General features: G+C 35.4%; 1 protein-coding gene across 1 annotated transcript in view; it reads right to left on the reverse strand.

The window, feature by feature from the left end:
* Nucleotides 1-13,260, reverse strand: part of ATG4C (autophagy related 4C cysteine peptidase) — an 88,808-nt gene that overhangs the window by 46,319 nt on the left and 29,229 nt on the right. The window contains exon 3 of the mRNA XM_061186492.1: nt 7,281-7,364. Coding sequence (XP_061042475.1) covers nt 7,281-7,364 — 84 coding nt within the window. The remainder of the gene's footprint in view (nt 1-7,280; nt 7,365-13,260) is intronic.

Raw genomic sequence — 13,260 nt, forward strand, 5'->3', positions numbered from 1 at the left:
CACCAGGAATAAAGAAGGGTTTTATAATTATAAAGGGGTCAATTCATTAACTGACCATAACAACTCTAAATGTTAATGTACCCAATAACAAAGCTTCAAAATTGAAGAAGCAAAAACTGATAGAATTGCAAGGAGAAACAAACAAATCCACAATTATAGTCAGAGATTTCAATATCCCTCTCATAAAAATTGGTAGAACAAGTAGGACAGAGCAAGAAGAGAGAAGACTTGAACTCAACCAACTTGACCTAACTGTCCTTATAGAACATTCCAGTAACAGAATACGTATTCTTCTCAAGCACACAAAGAACATTTACCAAGTTATACCATATTTAGACCATAAAGCAAGTCTCAATAACTTCAAAGAGATTAGAGTCATAAAAATATTTTCTCTGACCACGATGGAATTAAATTAAAAATCAATAACAGAACAAGATCTGGAAAATTTCCAAATTAAGTAATATACCTATAAACAATTGATTTCATCCTGCACACCCTTTCTTACCAAATGGCAAAAGTCATGTTTCAAAAAATTCCAAATTGTGGGATCTTATTTCCACAACATTTGGGCATAATCTTGGCAACATGTGGAATAACACAGATCCCTGAAAATAGTAGAGATAGTACAAGAACCAAGAGCACACAAAGGAAGACCCCTTGATACCTTACTTTCATGCCCTTTATGTCCTATAAAGAGATCCCTAGGCAAAGCTCCACCCTGGGCTGGTTTCAGTGCAGAAAAAACTTTTATTATTTTCTAGCCTCTGTGCTACCCACTCTACTTATTTTTTTTTCCTTTTTTCCATGCACTATTTTGGTTTTTTTTTTGTCCATAGGTTAGAATCATTGTCTATAGATGCTCCTCAGCCCCAAAATTAGGAAGGAGAGAGCCTTATCTCTGTTATTCATGTTAAATCATTTGGGTCCCTAAGATAGAACTGGTATACTAGAGATAACCACAGATACAGTTTTTCCTTAATGGTCTCTGGGCCCATCATGTCCTGAACCATCTAAGAGAAAATCTGGTGGAGATTGACCAATGCACAGTAAATCTAAAAAGCTATGAGTACATAATGACACACAGAGAGAAAAGGTTAGCATTAAAATATTTCAAATGCGATAAACAGAATATTATATTTCTGTTGAAGCTATAAAGAAAGCCATGACAAAACAGGGCAATAACCTTAGGATAACTTGTTATGAACTAGAAATTCACCAAAGTAATACCATAATTATAGGATTAATAAACCTTTACATAATATGGGTTTGTATACCCACAACAGGAGAAATAATAAAGAAAATTAGTCCCCCATAATCAACAGACCTTTATGTCATATATTTCAAAAGTTTTAAAACTTCATTAACAACAAAAAAAATCCTTAATATGTTACTTCCACCATGTCATAATCCTTTTGTTTTTCTGAACAAATATTCTAATTCCCTTTTACCTTACCTTGATTATTGTGACCCCTCTTATTTTCAAAATGTATATTTAAATCTCTTTTCAAATGTGTATTTGATCTTATTCAGTGTTATTCCTCCTGTTTTCACAATTATACTTGACTCACTTAAATTTGTATGCTTTTAAGTACAAGGGCCTCCCCCTCTCTGAGGATACCAAAAAATTCCTAGAAAGGTGTAAGAAGGTGGTTTGGGGTTAACTCATTAGAAAAGAGAATCTATAAAGTGGATGATAAGAACAGAAATATGATATTCTTCTGGCTAATGATTCATTCCCTTCATTCTGCATGTAGATATTTTTAAACAGCAAATGTCGTATTTCAAAAACTTCTGAGAATACAGTCTTATTTCTACAAAAATACAAGAATGTACTATTATACACTATTTAAAATGGCAAAACCAAAGCAAACTAAATGTCTAACAATAGTAGAATGAACAATTTGTGGTAATTCATACAACGGAATATTATACAGCAGTAAAAATAAACTAGAACCTACACATAACATGGACAAATCTTAAAAACACAACCTTAAAAGCCATAAGCAAGTCACAGAAGCAAAACATAGTTCGATTTCATTTTCAAAAAGGTCAAAAATAGGAAACACTAAATTCCACCACTTTAGGATAGTAGAGTTTTTTGGCATGGGAAGGACTACAGTTGGGTAGAAGCACAAGGAGATTAAAACTTATTCATAATGTTGTACTTCTCTTGTCTAATAAAATTTCATTACTATTCTTGAAAGTGTATACACAAGGCTTTTGTCTTCTCTGTGTATGAGTAATTCATAATTTTAAAAATGTAAAGATTTTAAATAATATAAAATTATTAAAATAATAAAAATTCATATACATAATAAAGAAAACAAAGAAGAAAAAGTCCTACTTCCACTGGATTCTGTCATATCTGCCATATGTCTTATAATGGTACTAAGATAGGCACTTGTTACTATGGGAGAGGTAGATGAAGATAAGACCAATACGCTGAGATTAGCAGAGTAGGAAGATGGACAGAACATGAGCCCTTGATGATGTCACAGAGGCACTGATTAACCAACCTAGAGCCATCCCTACGTCAGGACTTCCACTTGTGAATGATAATAAATACCCTTACTGCTTTTAAGCTATTTTGAAATGGACTTTCTGCTTATTTGATCCAATCACATCCTTTCTAATTTGGTCTCTGTTTATAAGAACCTGTACTTCTGTTTTATCATGAATATCGTAATGAAATTAATAATTTTGTAATTATTTGTTTAATGTCTCTCATCTACTGGACTGTAAGCTCCTTGAGTGTAAGTACTGTGCCTGCAATACTTTCAGCAGTAACCCCAGTGCCTGGCACATAACAGGCTCTTAATAAATACTTTTGGAATGAATGAATAACCTTATTCATCTAATCCACTAGTAGCGCATACTTGTTTTCAATATTTTTTGTTATTTCAACAAAGCTACAATAAACATCCTTGTACAAGTGTTCTACACATTTACAGAGAACTTCTCTGGGGTAAATACTTAAAGGTAGAATTGCTAGATCCTAAGTTGTATGTATTATCAATTTTTCTAAGTACTTTCAAATTCATGAAGAGGTTGTACCAAGTTGCCTCCCATCAGCAGTGTTTGAGTTCCTATTTCTTCACAACCTTGCTAAAATTTGATATCATGAAGCTTTCAAATTTTTGCAAACTTGATAACTAAGAAACAGTATCTCATTTTAATTTGAACTCCCTTTATTACTGTGGTGAACATTTTCTTATGTTTGGCCACTCAAGTTTCTACTTTAAAAGCACCTGTTCATTTCCTTGGCTCATTTTTTTTTGAATTGTCCATGTTTTTCATATTATTTTGTAGACTAATCCTTTGTCTAAGATATAGATGAAGAGATAACAGATGGCCAGATAGATCTTCAATGTACACACACACACACACACACACACACACACACACACACACATATATACCAATACAGAGAGAGAGAAAAAGAGAATGAGAGCGCGTATACAAATATCTTCTCTCTCTGTCTTGCTTCTAAACTTTGTTTACGGTGTCTTTCGTGATGCAGATTTTTAAATTTTTATTTGGTCAAATACATCAATATTTTCCTATACAGGCTGTGTTTTTACGTTTTATAAAAGCAGTTCTCTACCCCGATATCATAACCAATAAATCTTTAAAAGAATATGCTTTGGGGAATTCCCTGGTGGCGCAGTGGTTAAGAATCCGCCTGCTAATGTAGGGGACACAGGTTCAATCCCTGGTCTGGGAAGTTCCCACGTGCCGCGGAGCAACTAAGCCCATGTGCCACAACTACTGAGCCTGTGCTCTAGAGCCCGCAAGCCACAATGGCGTGCCACAACTACTGAAACCCGCGTGCCCTAGAGCTCACGCGCCACAACTACTGAGCCCACGCACTGCAACTACTGAAGCCCGTGTGCGATAGGGTCTGCATGCCGCAACTACTGAGCCCGCATGCTGCAACTACTGAAGCCCGTGCGCCTAGAGCCCATGCTCCACAACAAGAGAAGCCACCGCAATCAGAAGCCCGCACACCGCAACAAAGAGTAGCCCCCGCTCGCCGCAACTCAAGAAACCCCATGCATTGCAATGAAGACCCAATGCAGCCAAATAAATAAATAAATAGAATACACTTTGGCTTTCATGCATAACAAAGAGCCACACTCAGTAAATGCAGGTTAGCTGCTGTTAATTTTACTACTTTTACTTTTCTATCCTTACCACTCCAGTGAAACTGATCTCTCAAAAGTCATCAGCAATTTCTCATTGACAAATCCTACAGCCTCTACTCAGGTTTTTTCCTGCTTAACCTCTTTTGAGCATTAGGCACTTTGTCCCAACTTTTCTGCTGAAAATCTCTTTCTTTCAGTCTCTATGATAAAATACTATCATGGGTTTTGTCCTACTCCTTCTCAATTTCATTCATCTCTAAGGATCTACTGATGAAGAAGAATCAGTGAATGAAATTGACATTTCATTCACTGATTCTTCTTCATCAGTAGATCCTTAGAGATGAATATTCTCCACCTATACTTTCCATCAATGTGACCATATTCATTAGCCTCAAATGCTACCTCTCTGTAAATAACTAACCAATCAATTCTAAACCACCTACTTCATTCAGACTGTTTACTTCTGAACGGCCTACTTCAAACACTACATGTCCCCGCAAAATCCACGCTTCCTCTAGTATATCACATTTGGTTACTAACACTACCTATAATCCAAGATAGTAGTCTTTAAGTATTCTTTATCTTATCTCTCTCATGACCTCAAATCCAATCATTTGTCAGATGCTATCAAGTCTACCTTAAAATACCTCAAGTCAATCCTCTCCATTTCCACTGCCCTATATCAGAGTCATCATATCTTGCCTGATAACTGACTTCCAATGTTCTTCTACATTGCTATCAGTTATTTTTCTAAAGCATGTATTTAGTTATGATTATCATATGCTCCTTCTGGGCAAGATCAATGTCCTAGCTAGCATGTTCTCAATACATGATCATTGAAAATAATTAAATGAAATCTGGTATTTTGTTGTTCAAAAACCTAGGATAATAATAACCATTGTAGTTAAGAAGCTGGGTACACCACCCCCTATCTCTCTGATAACTTAGAAAACTTGCTTGAACCAAAAATTCTGTGACATGTAGAAGTTCAAAGCTAGCCCCGCAGATTTCTGTTAATTCTACACAGCTTAAACTCTCTTGGTTCCTCCCCTCCCGCTTCTAACCCCTACAATGATATGAGTTGTCTTTTTCATTCCAGATGCCAAATCCATCCCATTTCCAAAAGAACTTTTCCTACACCAAGCATTTCATAAACTCACCTGACTTTGCTGAAGACCAGAGCACGTCAACAAGGAAACCTCTCAGTGGACATGCAGAATCCAACCACCTTTCTGGCTCGCTCTCCTTTCTCCCTCCCGAGCCCCATACCCTTGTCTTTCTTTCCCTGTATCCCTAATCCTAGTCCAAAACAAAACAGTCTTCTATTTGTCTCATTTGTATCTCCTATATCATTTACTTTTCATCTCGAGTTGAGGACCCCCAAGAATCCACTTACTGCTCAAAGTATTTCTTCCAAAAAATATATAATGTTATCCTTAAAAACAATTCTAATAACTTTTTCTCACATTCCTTTTATCATGAATAATGATATCATTTAGAATGCTTACATGTACAAGGCATATCACTAAATGCCTACGAAATAGGTATCAGTAATACTTAGGGAAATCACATAACTTGCCAAAAATAACAACTAATCAGCAAAAAGAGTCAAAATTCAAACCCACATATGTCTCACCCTAAAGCCCGTACTCTCCTCTGCCTGTAAACAAATGACCTAACTCTTTAGCACAGCATTCAAGATGCTCCTCCGTAATTTGATCCTCTTCATAATTCTCTCCCACCATAGTTACACTGGACACTTCTGTTTCCTAAATATACTGTCTAACATCTCAGTGCTATTGCTTTCATCATGCCACTCTATTTACCTAAAATGCATGCCTTCTTTATCCATCAACTTCCTACTCATCTTTCAAGAATACTGTGAGGACTCAATGAGTTAATACATGTAAATTACTTAAAAATCCTGTCTGGCGTATTATAAATACTCAATAAATGTCAGCTGTTACTATTACAAACCATTTAGGCTTTAGACAACTGCTGATGTGACCAAAAAAGATCAACCAAAAAATGAATAAAAGCCTTGATAATCACATACTGTCACATACATTCTTCCCCTCTCCTCTCTCTCTCTCACACACACACAAATACACAAAAAGCACACACACTCATACATACAAAATACCAAGCAAAGACATATAGTACAAAGAATGCCAGTATTAAAATGAAACATAGTCTTGGTTTAAAATTCAGCTCTGTCATCTAATACCTGTGTGATTTTGGACAAATTATTTAACTTCTCTAAACTCCGGCTTTCAAACGCATAGGATAGGGACACTTAAATCTACCTTGTAGGCTTGTTGTGAGAATTAAAGACATTTCCCAAAGAGTTTAGCATGATGCTTGACACATAATAGGCACTCAATAGGGGACATAAATTATTAAAAGAAAACATATGATAATTACAGAAAGGATGAGCATATATGAAAATTCAGAAACATCAAATACAGTAAATAATTTCAGAAATTGGAGCATCCTTAAGAATTGGAAAACTTACCATTTTTTACGTTAACTAAAGTGATACTTTTAATTATTATCATATATTTTAAAATTATCAGAGAACTTGATAAAGAATATTAAGATATTGACTCAAATAATATTTACTTAGCACTCATACGGTAAGTCCAAAATTATGAGGGATATAACAAATGGTGTATGACGGTATGAACTTTATTTTCAAGGAATTCACAAGAAACCCAAACCATATGGCAGTATTTTATGTGTTACATAAAATACAGGTTTTTAAAAGATAAATGCCAAAACATAGGCATAAAAAGTAGAATGGCAGTTGCCAGGGGCTGAAGGGAAGGGAGGAATGAGGAGTTATTGTTTAATGGGTACAGAATTTCAGTGTTACAAGATGAAGAGTTCTACAGATGAATGGTGATGATGGTAGCACAACATTATGAATGTATTTAATACCACTGAACCGTACACTTAAAAATGACTAAGATGGTAAATTTTGATATGTGTATTTTACCACAATAAAAATAACTGGAAGTAAAAAACAAAAAGAAGTATGTCAAAAGTAGGTTAATCTGGAAATAAAATAATGAAAACAATTACACAATGAATTTCTACAAAGATTTTTAAATGGATCACAAATTTAGCACTTACCTTCATATTTAAAATGGTAACACTTTCCAAGCAATAATACAGGGGAATTTCTACTAAAATATGTCTTTGTTTTCAACACCCAACCTAAATGAGAAAAAGAGAAAAACAGTTTTGCAATTAAAGGATTTCAGACTAAAAGTTCAGCAGCATTTTCTTTTATTTAATTTCAAATCACCAATTCTCAATTGTGGATGTGCATTTTTTACAAGTGTAGCAAAAGTATTTTGACAATGAACTGAAAATACAGGCCACTTATGCTACTTTCAAATAAAGCAAAGTATTTTAACCACATTCTGCCCACTTAAAGAACATGGCAGGCCTTCCCTGGTGGCGCAGTGGTTGAGAATCTGCCTGCCAATGCAGGGGACACGGGTTCGAGCCCTGGTCTGGGAAGATCCCACATGCCGCGGAGCGACGAAGCCCATGAGCCACAACTACTGAGCCTGCGCGTCTGGAGCCTGCGCGTCTGGAGCCTGTGCTCCGCAACGGGAGAGGCCGCGACGGTGAGGCCCGCGCACGACGATGAAGAGTGGCCCCTGCTCGCCGCAACCGGAGAAAGCCCTCGCACAGAAACGAAGACCCAACACAGCCAAAAATAAATATAAATAAATAAATTTTTTAAAAAAGAACATGGCAGACAAAAAATTTTAGTTTTAATTTATTTTCAAACAGGTCACAATGTTCTTATGGTATAAAAATTAAAAGGTACAAATTCTACTCCAGTTTCCCTGACACCAACCTCTTTTCCCAAAGGCAACAAATGTTACCAATTTCTTATATTTTCTTCCATTTTAGATATTTTAAAGGTTTAAAGTATTTGAATATTCCAGTGAAGTAATTTAGGGAAAAGATCACACAGTACACTAATGCTTATGATAAAAGTGGATCTCTGAAGTTTCCTAGGGAAATGTTTTTACCCCATCATTTCAGCCAAATGAGGATTTCTGAAAGTGATGTATAAAGCTTTCAGACATTTTCATCTCAATTTTCCACCTCCCAATCCCCAATCCTCAACTTTTAGTTGCAAACTCTAATTCTTCCTATTTTCTTCCTACTAAACTGTCTATATCTAAAAGGAACTATCCTTTTGGTTTTTTATGATGCCATTAATAGTTCTCAATTTCCAGAGAAAAGCACTTGCCCATTACATTCCTGAATATTCCTAAGTGTATGAAACAACAGAGTTGTTACAAAATTTTAAATGAGTGATTTTTATGAAAGTGCTCCCTTAAGTACTACAATACAAATAAGCATAAAGAACAAGTAAATTAAAATATGTATTTATAATAAAAATCATGCAAGTATCTGAGTTTGGTAGTGAAAAAGAAAGAATGGAGGGACTTCCCCGGTACAGCAGTGGTTAAGAATCTGCCTGCCTATGCAGGGGACACGAGTTTGATCCCTGGTCCAGGAAGATCCCACATGCTGTGGAGCAACTAAGCACGTGCACCACAACTACTGAGCCTGTGCTCCAGAGCCCGCGAGCCACAACACTGAGCCCACGTGCCACAACTACTGAAGCCCGCGCACCCTAGAGCCTGCATGCCGCAACTACTGAGCCCACGTGCCGCAACTACTGAAGCCCGCATGCTCTAGGGCTCCCGTGCCACAACTACTGAGCCTGCATGCTGCAACAACTGAAGCCTAGAGCCCGTGCTCCACACCAAGAGAAGCCACTGCAAGTGAGAAGCCCAAGCACCACAACGAAGACCCAACGCAACCAAAAAAAAAAGAAAGAAAGAATGGAAAGTCAAATACAGTAATCAGGCTTTGGATTACTGCAATACTCCCCCAAAATGGCTTATCTGTAATCAGTTTTTCCCCACTCTAGCATAGGTCACATATCCCTGCCAAATTAATCTCCTTGTGGCTCAGCTTTGATTAGGTAACTTGTCTGCTCAAAAACCATCCTCAATGATTCATTACCTAACAGATTTATAATGAACTTCTCTGTGATACTAAAGACTTTCCACAATATGATACAAATTACAGTCATCTTTTCCACTACTTCTCATCTATACTCAAAGTGGGCTTTACTATTTGGTTCATACTATTCCATAACAAAAATATCCTCCCCAATATCAGCCCATTTAAATCCATTTAAATCTTCTTCTTCTGACTCAAACACACACTTCTAAGACATCTTTTCCTGTTCCCACCTATCTCTCATTCTCTTCTCTGAACTCCAATGGGAAAATAGTATTTACCGGCCATCTATTTTATACTAGGAACTAAGCTAGGTGCTTTATAGACATTGTTTCATAGGAGTATTATTAGTACCATACTAGAATGATTCTAATCCCCAAAACGATAACAATCCCCTCTCCCCAAAAGGCAGTATTTCCAAAGCAAATCCTAAGAACTTCATAAAAACAACCTCAAAAACTAACAAACAAAAAACCTTTAAGGAGGAACTTCTCTCTTTCTCCCTATGCTTTACCCTCTACCTGTATACCCTCTTACCAGTCACCAGTCCTTCCAAAAGAAAAGAAAAGTGAATCTGACAAGTCAGAGCCTGAGGCTCTGCAACGATCTACATTTTACACGAGCAATGAGTTATAGTGCACACAGCAGGCAGAAGTTGTCTCTTAATGGCTAGGCCTGGAATTGACATAGCTTCATTTCTAACTCATTCTATTGGTTGATATGAGACACAAGCCAGCCCAGATTCATATGAGAAAAGAGACAACACAAAATGTGATTCACTGAGGACTGTCTTTGGAGACTAGCTACCATAAACAAAATGTTACCAAAAGACCGATAGTCCATTAAGTCAGCAATTTGAAAATCACAAGTCAGGCTTTAAAAGATGCAAACAAGCCAAAGAGCACAGAAATAGTAGAGATGATAATGATTTTCTGGAGGAACAGAAACATCCAGAAGGATGATTTACTTCTTAATATTTTTAAAAGGAAATCAAGTTTACATACCTCATAAAGTCATGTAAATATGGGGGGGGAAGCAAAAATGAAACACTTTTTCAAGAAAGTAAGGTCCAGTTCCTTTAAATTTTAAGTGCTATGCCATTTCTAGTTCCATCTTTATATAATAATATTGACATTGATAAAAAATAATCCTAAATTATGTTCAGTGTATTCAGAGAACAGCAAGAATAGGGAGCAAGGGAGGCTGGGTTTGAATACAAGTTTCAAGACTTACCTAGATATACAACCTTGAATATGTCACCTAATCTCAGTTTTCTAATTTGCAAAAAAAGAATACCTTAGAAACATATTAGGTTTAAATCTCAGAAAGATATCTAACTCAGAAAGATATGAAATTTAAATGAGAAGGTACATAAACTACAACATACTAGTGGGTGCTCAATCGATTTTAATCCTTCTTAAACCATCCATACTACACAAACTCTAAACAATGAAAATACATTCAACATTTTAGAATAATTTTCACCAATAAAAATAAAACTAAAATACTACTCTATAACTTAAAACTATCTAGAACATGTAGTTACCCTGAACAATCTGTTCTTCAGAGATTAAGGATTACCATAATCTTATGATGCCCACTTAAATATCTACATAGGGAAAGCTACACATATGTAAATAATAGGTTAAATAACAATTCCTAGGTCACTGCTGAAATGTGTTGAGTACCTGCATGACAATGTTCAGACCTTATAAATGAAATCTTCATCACATAACCTATCCATCAGATTAAATGGTTGAAAAAGAACATAAGCCTCTGTTTGCAGATGACATGATTTACACACAGAAAATCCTAAAGAATCCACAAAAAATTATTAGAATAAAAGAGATTATCAAGTTTACAAGATACAAGATCAAATCATAAAAATCAACTGTATTTCTATATACTAGCAATGAAGAGTCTAAATGAAATTTAGAAAATTCATTTTAAAATAGCATTGAAAAGAATAAAATACTTAGGAATAACTTTAACAAAAGAAGTGCCAAGACTTGCACACAGAAAACTACAAAACATCATTGAAAGAAATTAAAGACCTAAATAAATGGAAAGACATCCCATGTCCATGGATTGGAAGACTTAATATGGCAATACTCTGTTAATATGCCAATACTCTGAAAATTGATCTACAGGTTCACTAAAATCTATATAAAAATCCCAGCTGGATTTCTTGCAGAAATTGATAAGAGGATCAAAAATTCATATGGAAAATGCATGGAATCCAGAACAGTCAAAACAATCTTGGAAAAGAAGAACAAAGTTGGAGGAATCATACTTTACAATTTCAAATTTTACAAAAAGCTAAAGTAATCAAGAGAATGTTCTACTGGCATAAGAACAAACATACAGATTAATGGAATAGAATTGAGAGTCCAGAAATAAACCCTTACATCTATGGTCAACTGATTTTAGATAACTGTGGCAAGACCAGTCAATGGAGAAAGAATATTCTTTTAAACAAATGGTGCTGGGACCAGATAGCCACATACAAAGAATAAAGTGGAACCTCTAACTCACATCATATGCAAAAATTAACTAGAAATGGATCAAAGACCTCAATATAAGAGCTAAAAAGATAAAAACTCTTTAAAGAATAGGTGCAAATCTTCATGATCTTGATTTAAGCAACAGTTTCTTAAATACAACATCAAAAGCACAAGCAACAAAAGGAAAAAAAATAGGTAAATTGGACCTCATCAAAAAGTAAAAGTTTTATGCTTCAATGGACACTATGAAGAAAGTGAAAAGACAATCCGAGAATGGGAGAAAATATTTGCAAATCATATATTTGCTGAGAGATTTTTATCTAGAATATATAAAGAACTCTTCCAACTCAATAATAAAAAGACAGCCCAATTTTAAACCATGCAAAAGATTTGAATGGACATTTCTTGAAAGAATATATACAAATTGCCAATAAATACATAAAAAGAAGATTAACTTCATATATTCATCAGGGAAATGCAATCAAACTCACAGTGAGATACTCCACACTCACTAGAATGGGTCTAATTAAAAAGATAGACATTAACAAGTATTGCTGAGGATGTGGAGAAATTCAAACCCTCAAACATTTCTGGTAGGAATGTATAATGGTGCAAACAGTTTGGAAAACAGTTTGGTAGTTCCTTAAAAAGTTAAACTTAGGGTAAACATATGATCCAGCAATTCTACTCCTAGGTATACACCCAAGAGAACTGAAAACATATGTTTACACAAAAACTTGTATACAATATTCATAGCAGCATTATTCATATAGCCAAAAAGTGGAAACAACCCAAACATCTATCAACTAACGAGTGGGTGAAGAAAATGTGATATATCCATACAATGAAATATTATTCAGCCGTATAAGAGAATGAAGTATTGATATATACATGCTACAACATGAATTAACTTTCAAAACGTTATGTCAAGTGAAAGGAGTCAAAAACAAAAGGCCACAAGTTATACGATACCATTTACATGAAATGTCCAGAATAGGCAAATCCAGAGAGGCAAAAAGTAGACTGGTGGATGACAGGGATTGGAGAGAGGTGGGGAGGAATAGGGAGTAGTCGCTAATGGGTACAAGGTAGCTTTTGGGGGTGATGAAAATGTTCTGGAATTAGATAGTGATGATGGTTGTACATTCCTGTGACTGTACTAAAAACCACTGAATCATACACTTTAAAAAGGTGAATTTTAGTAGTATATGATTTAAATCTCAATTTTCAAAAAATTAATGTCTATAAGCTTCCAAATACAATGCCAAGTTATTATCAAGTTTTAACTGTCTAAATAGCTAGCTGGCCATGACTTCCAGCGAACCAGGAGCCAACAGCCAATTGTGTTTTACCTGAATTTGCACTGTCAAGGGGTTTTACTGAATTTTATCATTCCTATCTTATGGATATGAACTTCTTCCGGTTGAAACTGGTTCTGCTGAGTATTTCTCCATCTTTGAAGGATTTTTCATCTCCAATTTGTTTCTAGTCTTAAGTGGGCTTCAAAACCACCATATGATCCTTATTGGATTTGTATGCAAACCAAGAGT

Source organism: Eubalaena glacialis, chromosome 3 (assembly GCF_028564815.1).
Source record: "Eubalaena glacialis isolate mEubGla1 chromosome 3, mEubGla1.1.hap2.+ XY, whole genome shotgun sequence".
Lineage (NCBI taxonomy): Eukaryota > Metazoa > Chordata > Mammalia > Artiodactyla > Balaenidae > Eubalaena > Eubalaena glacialis.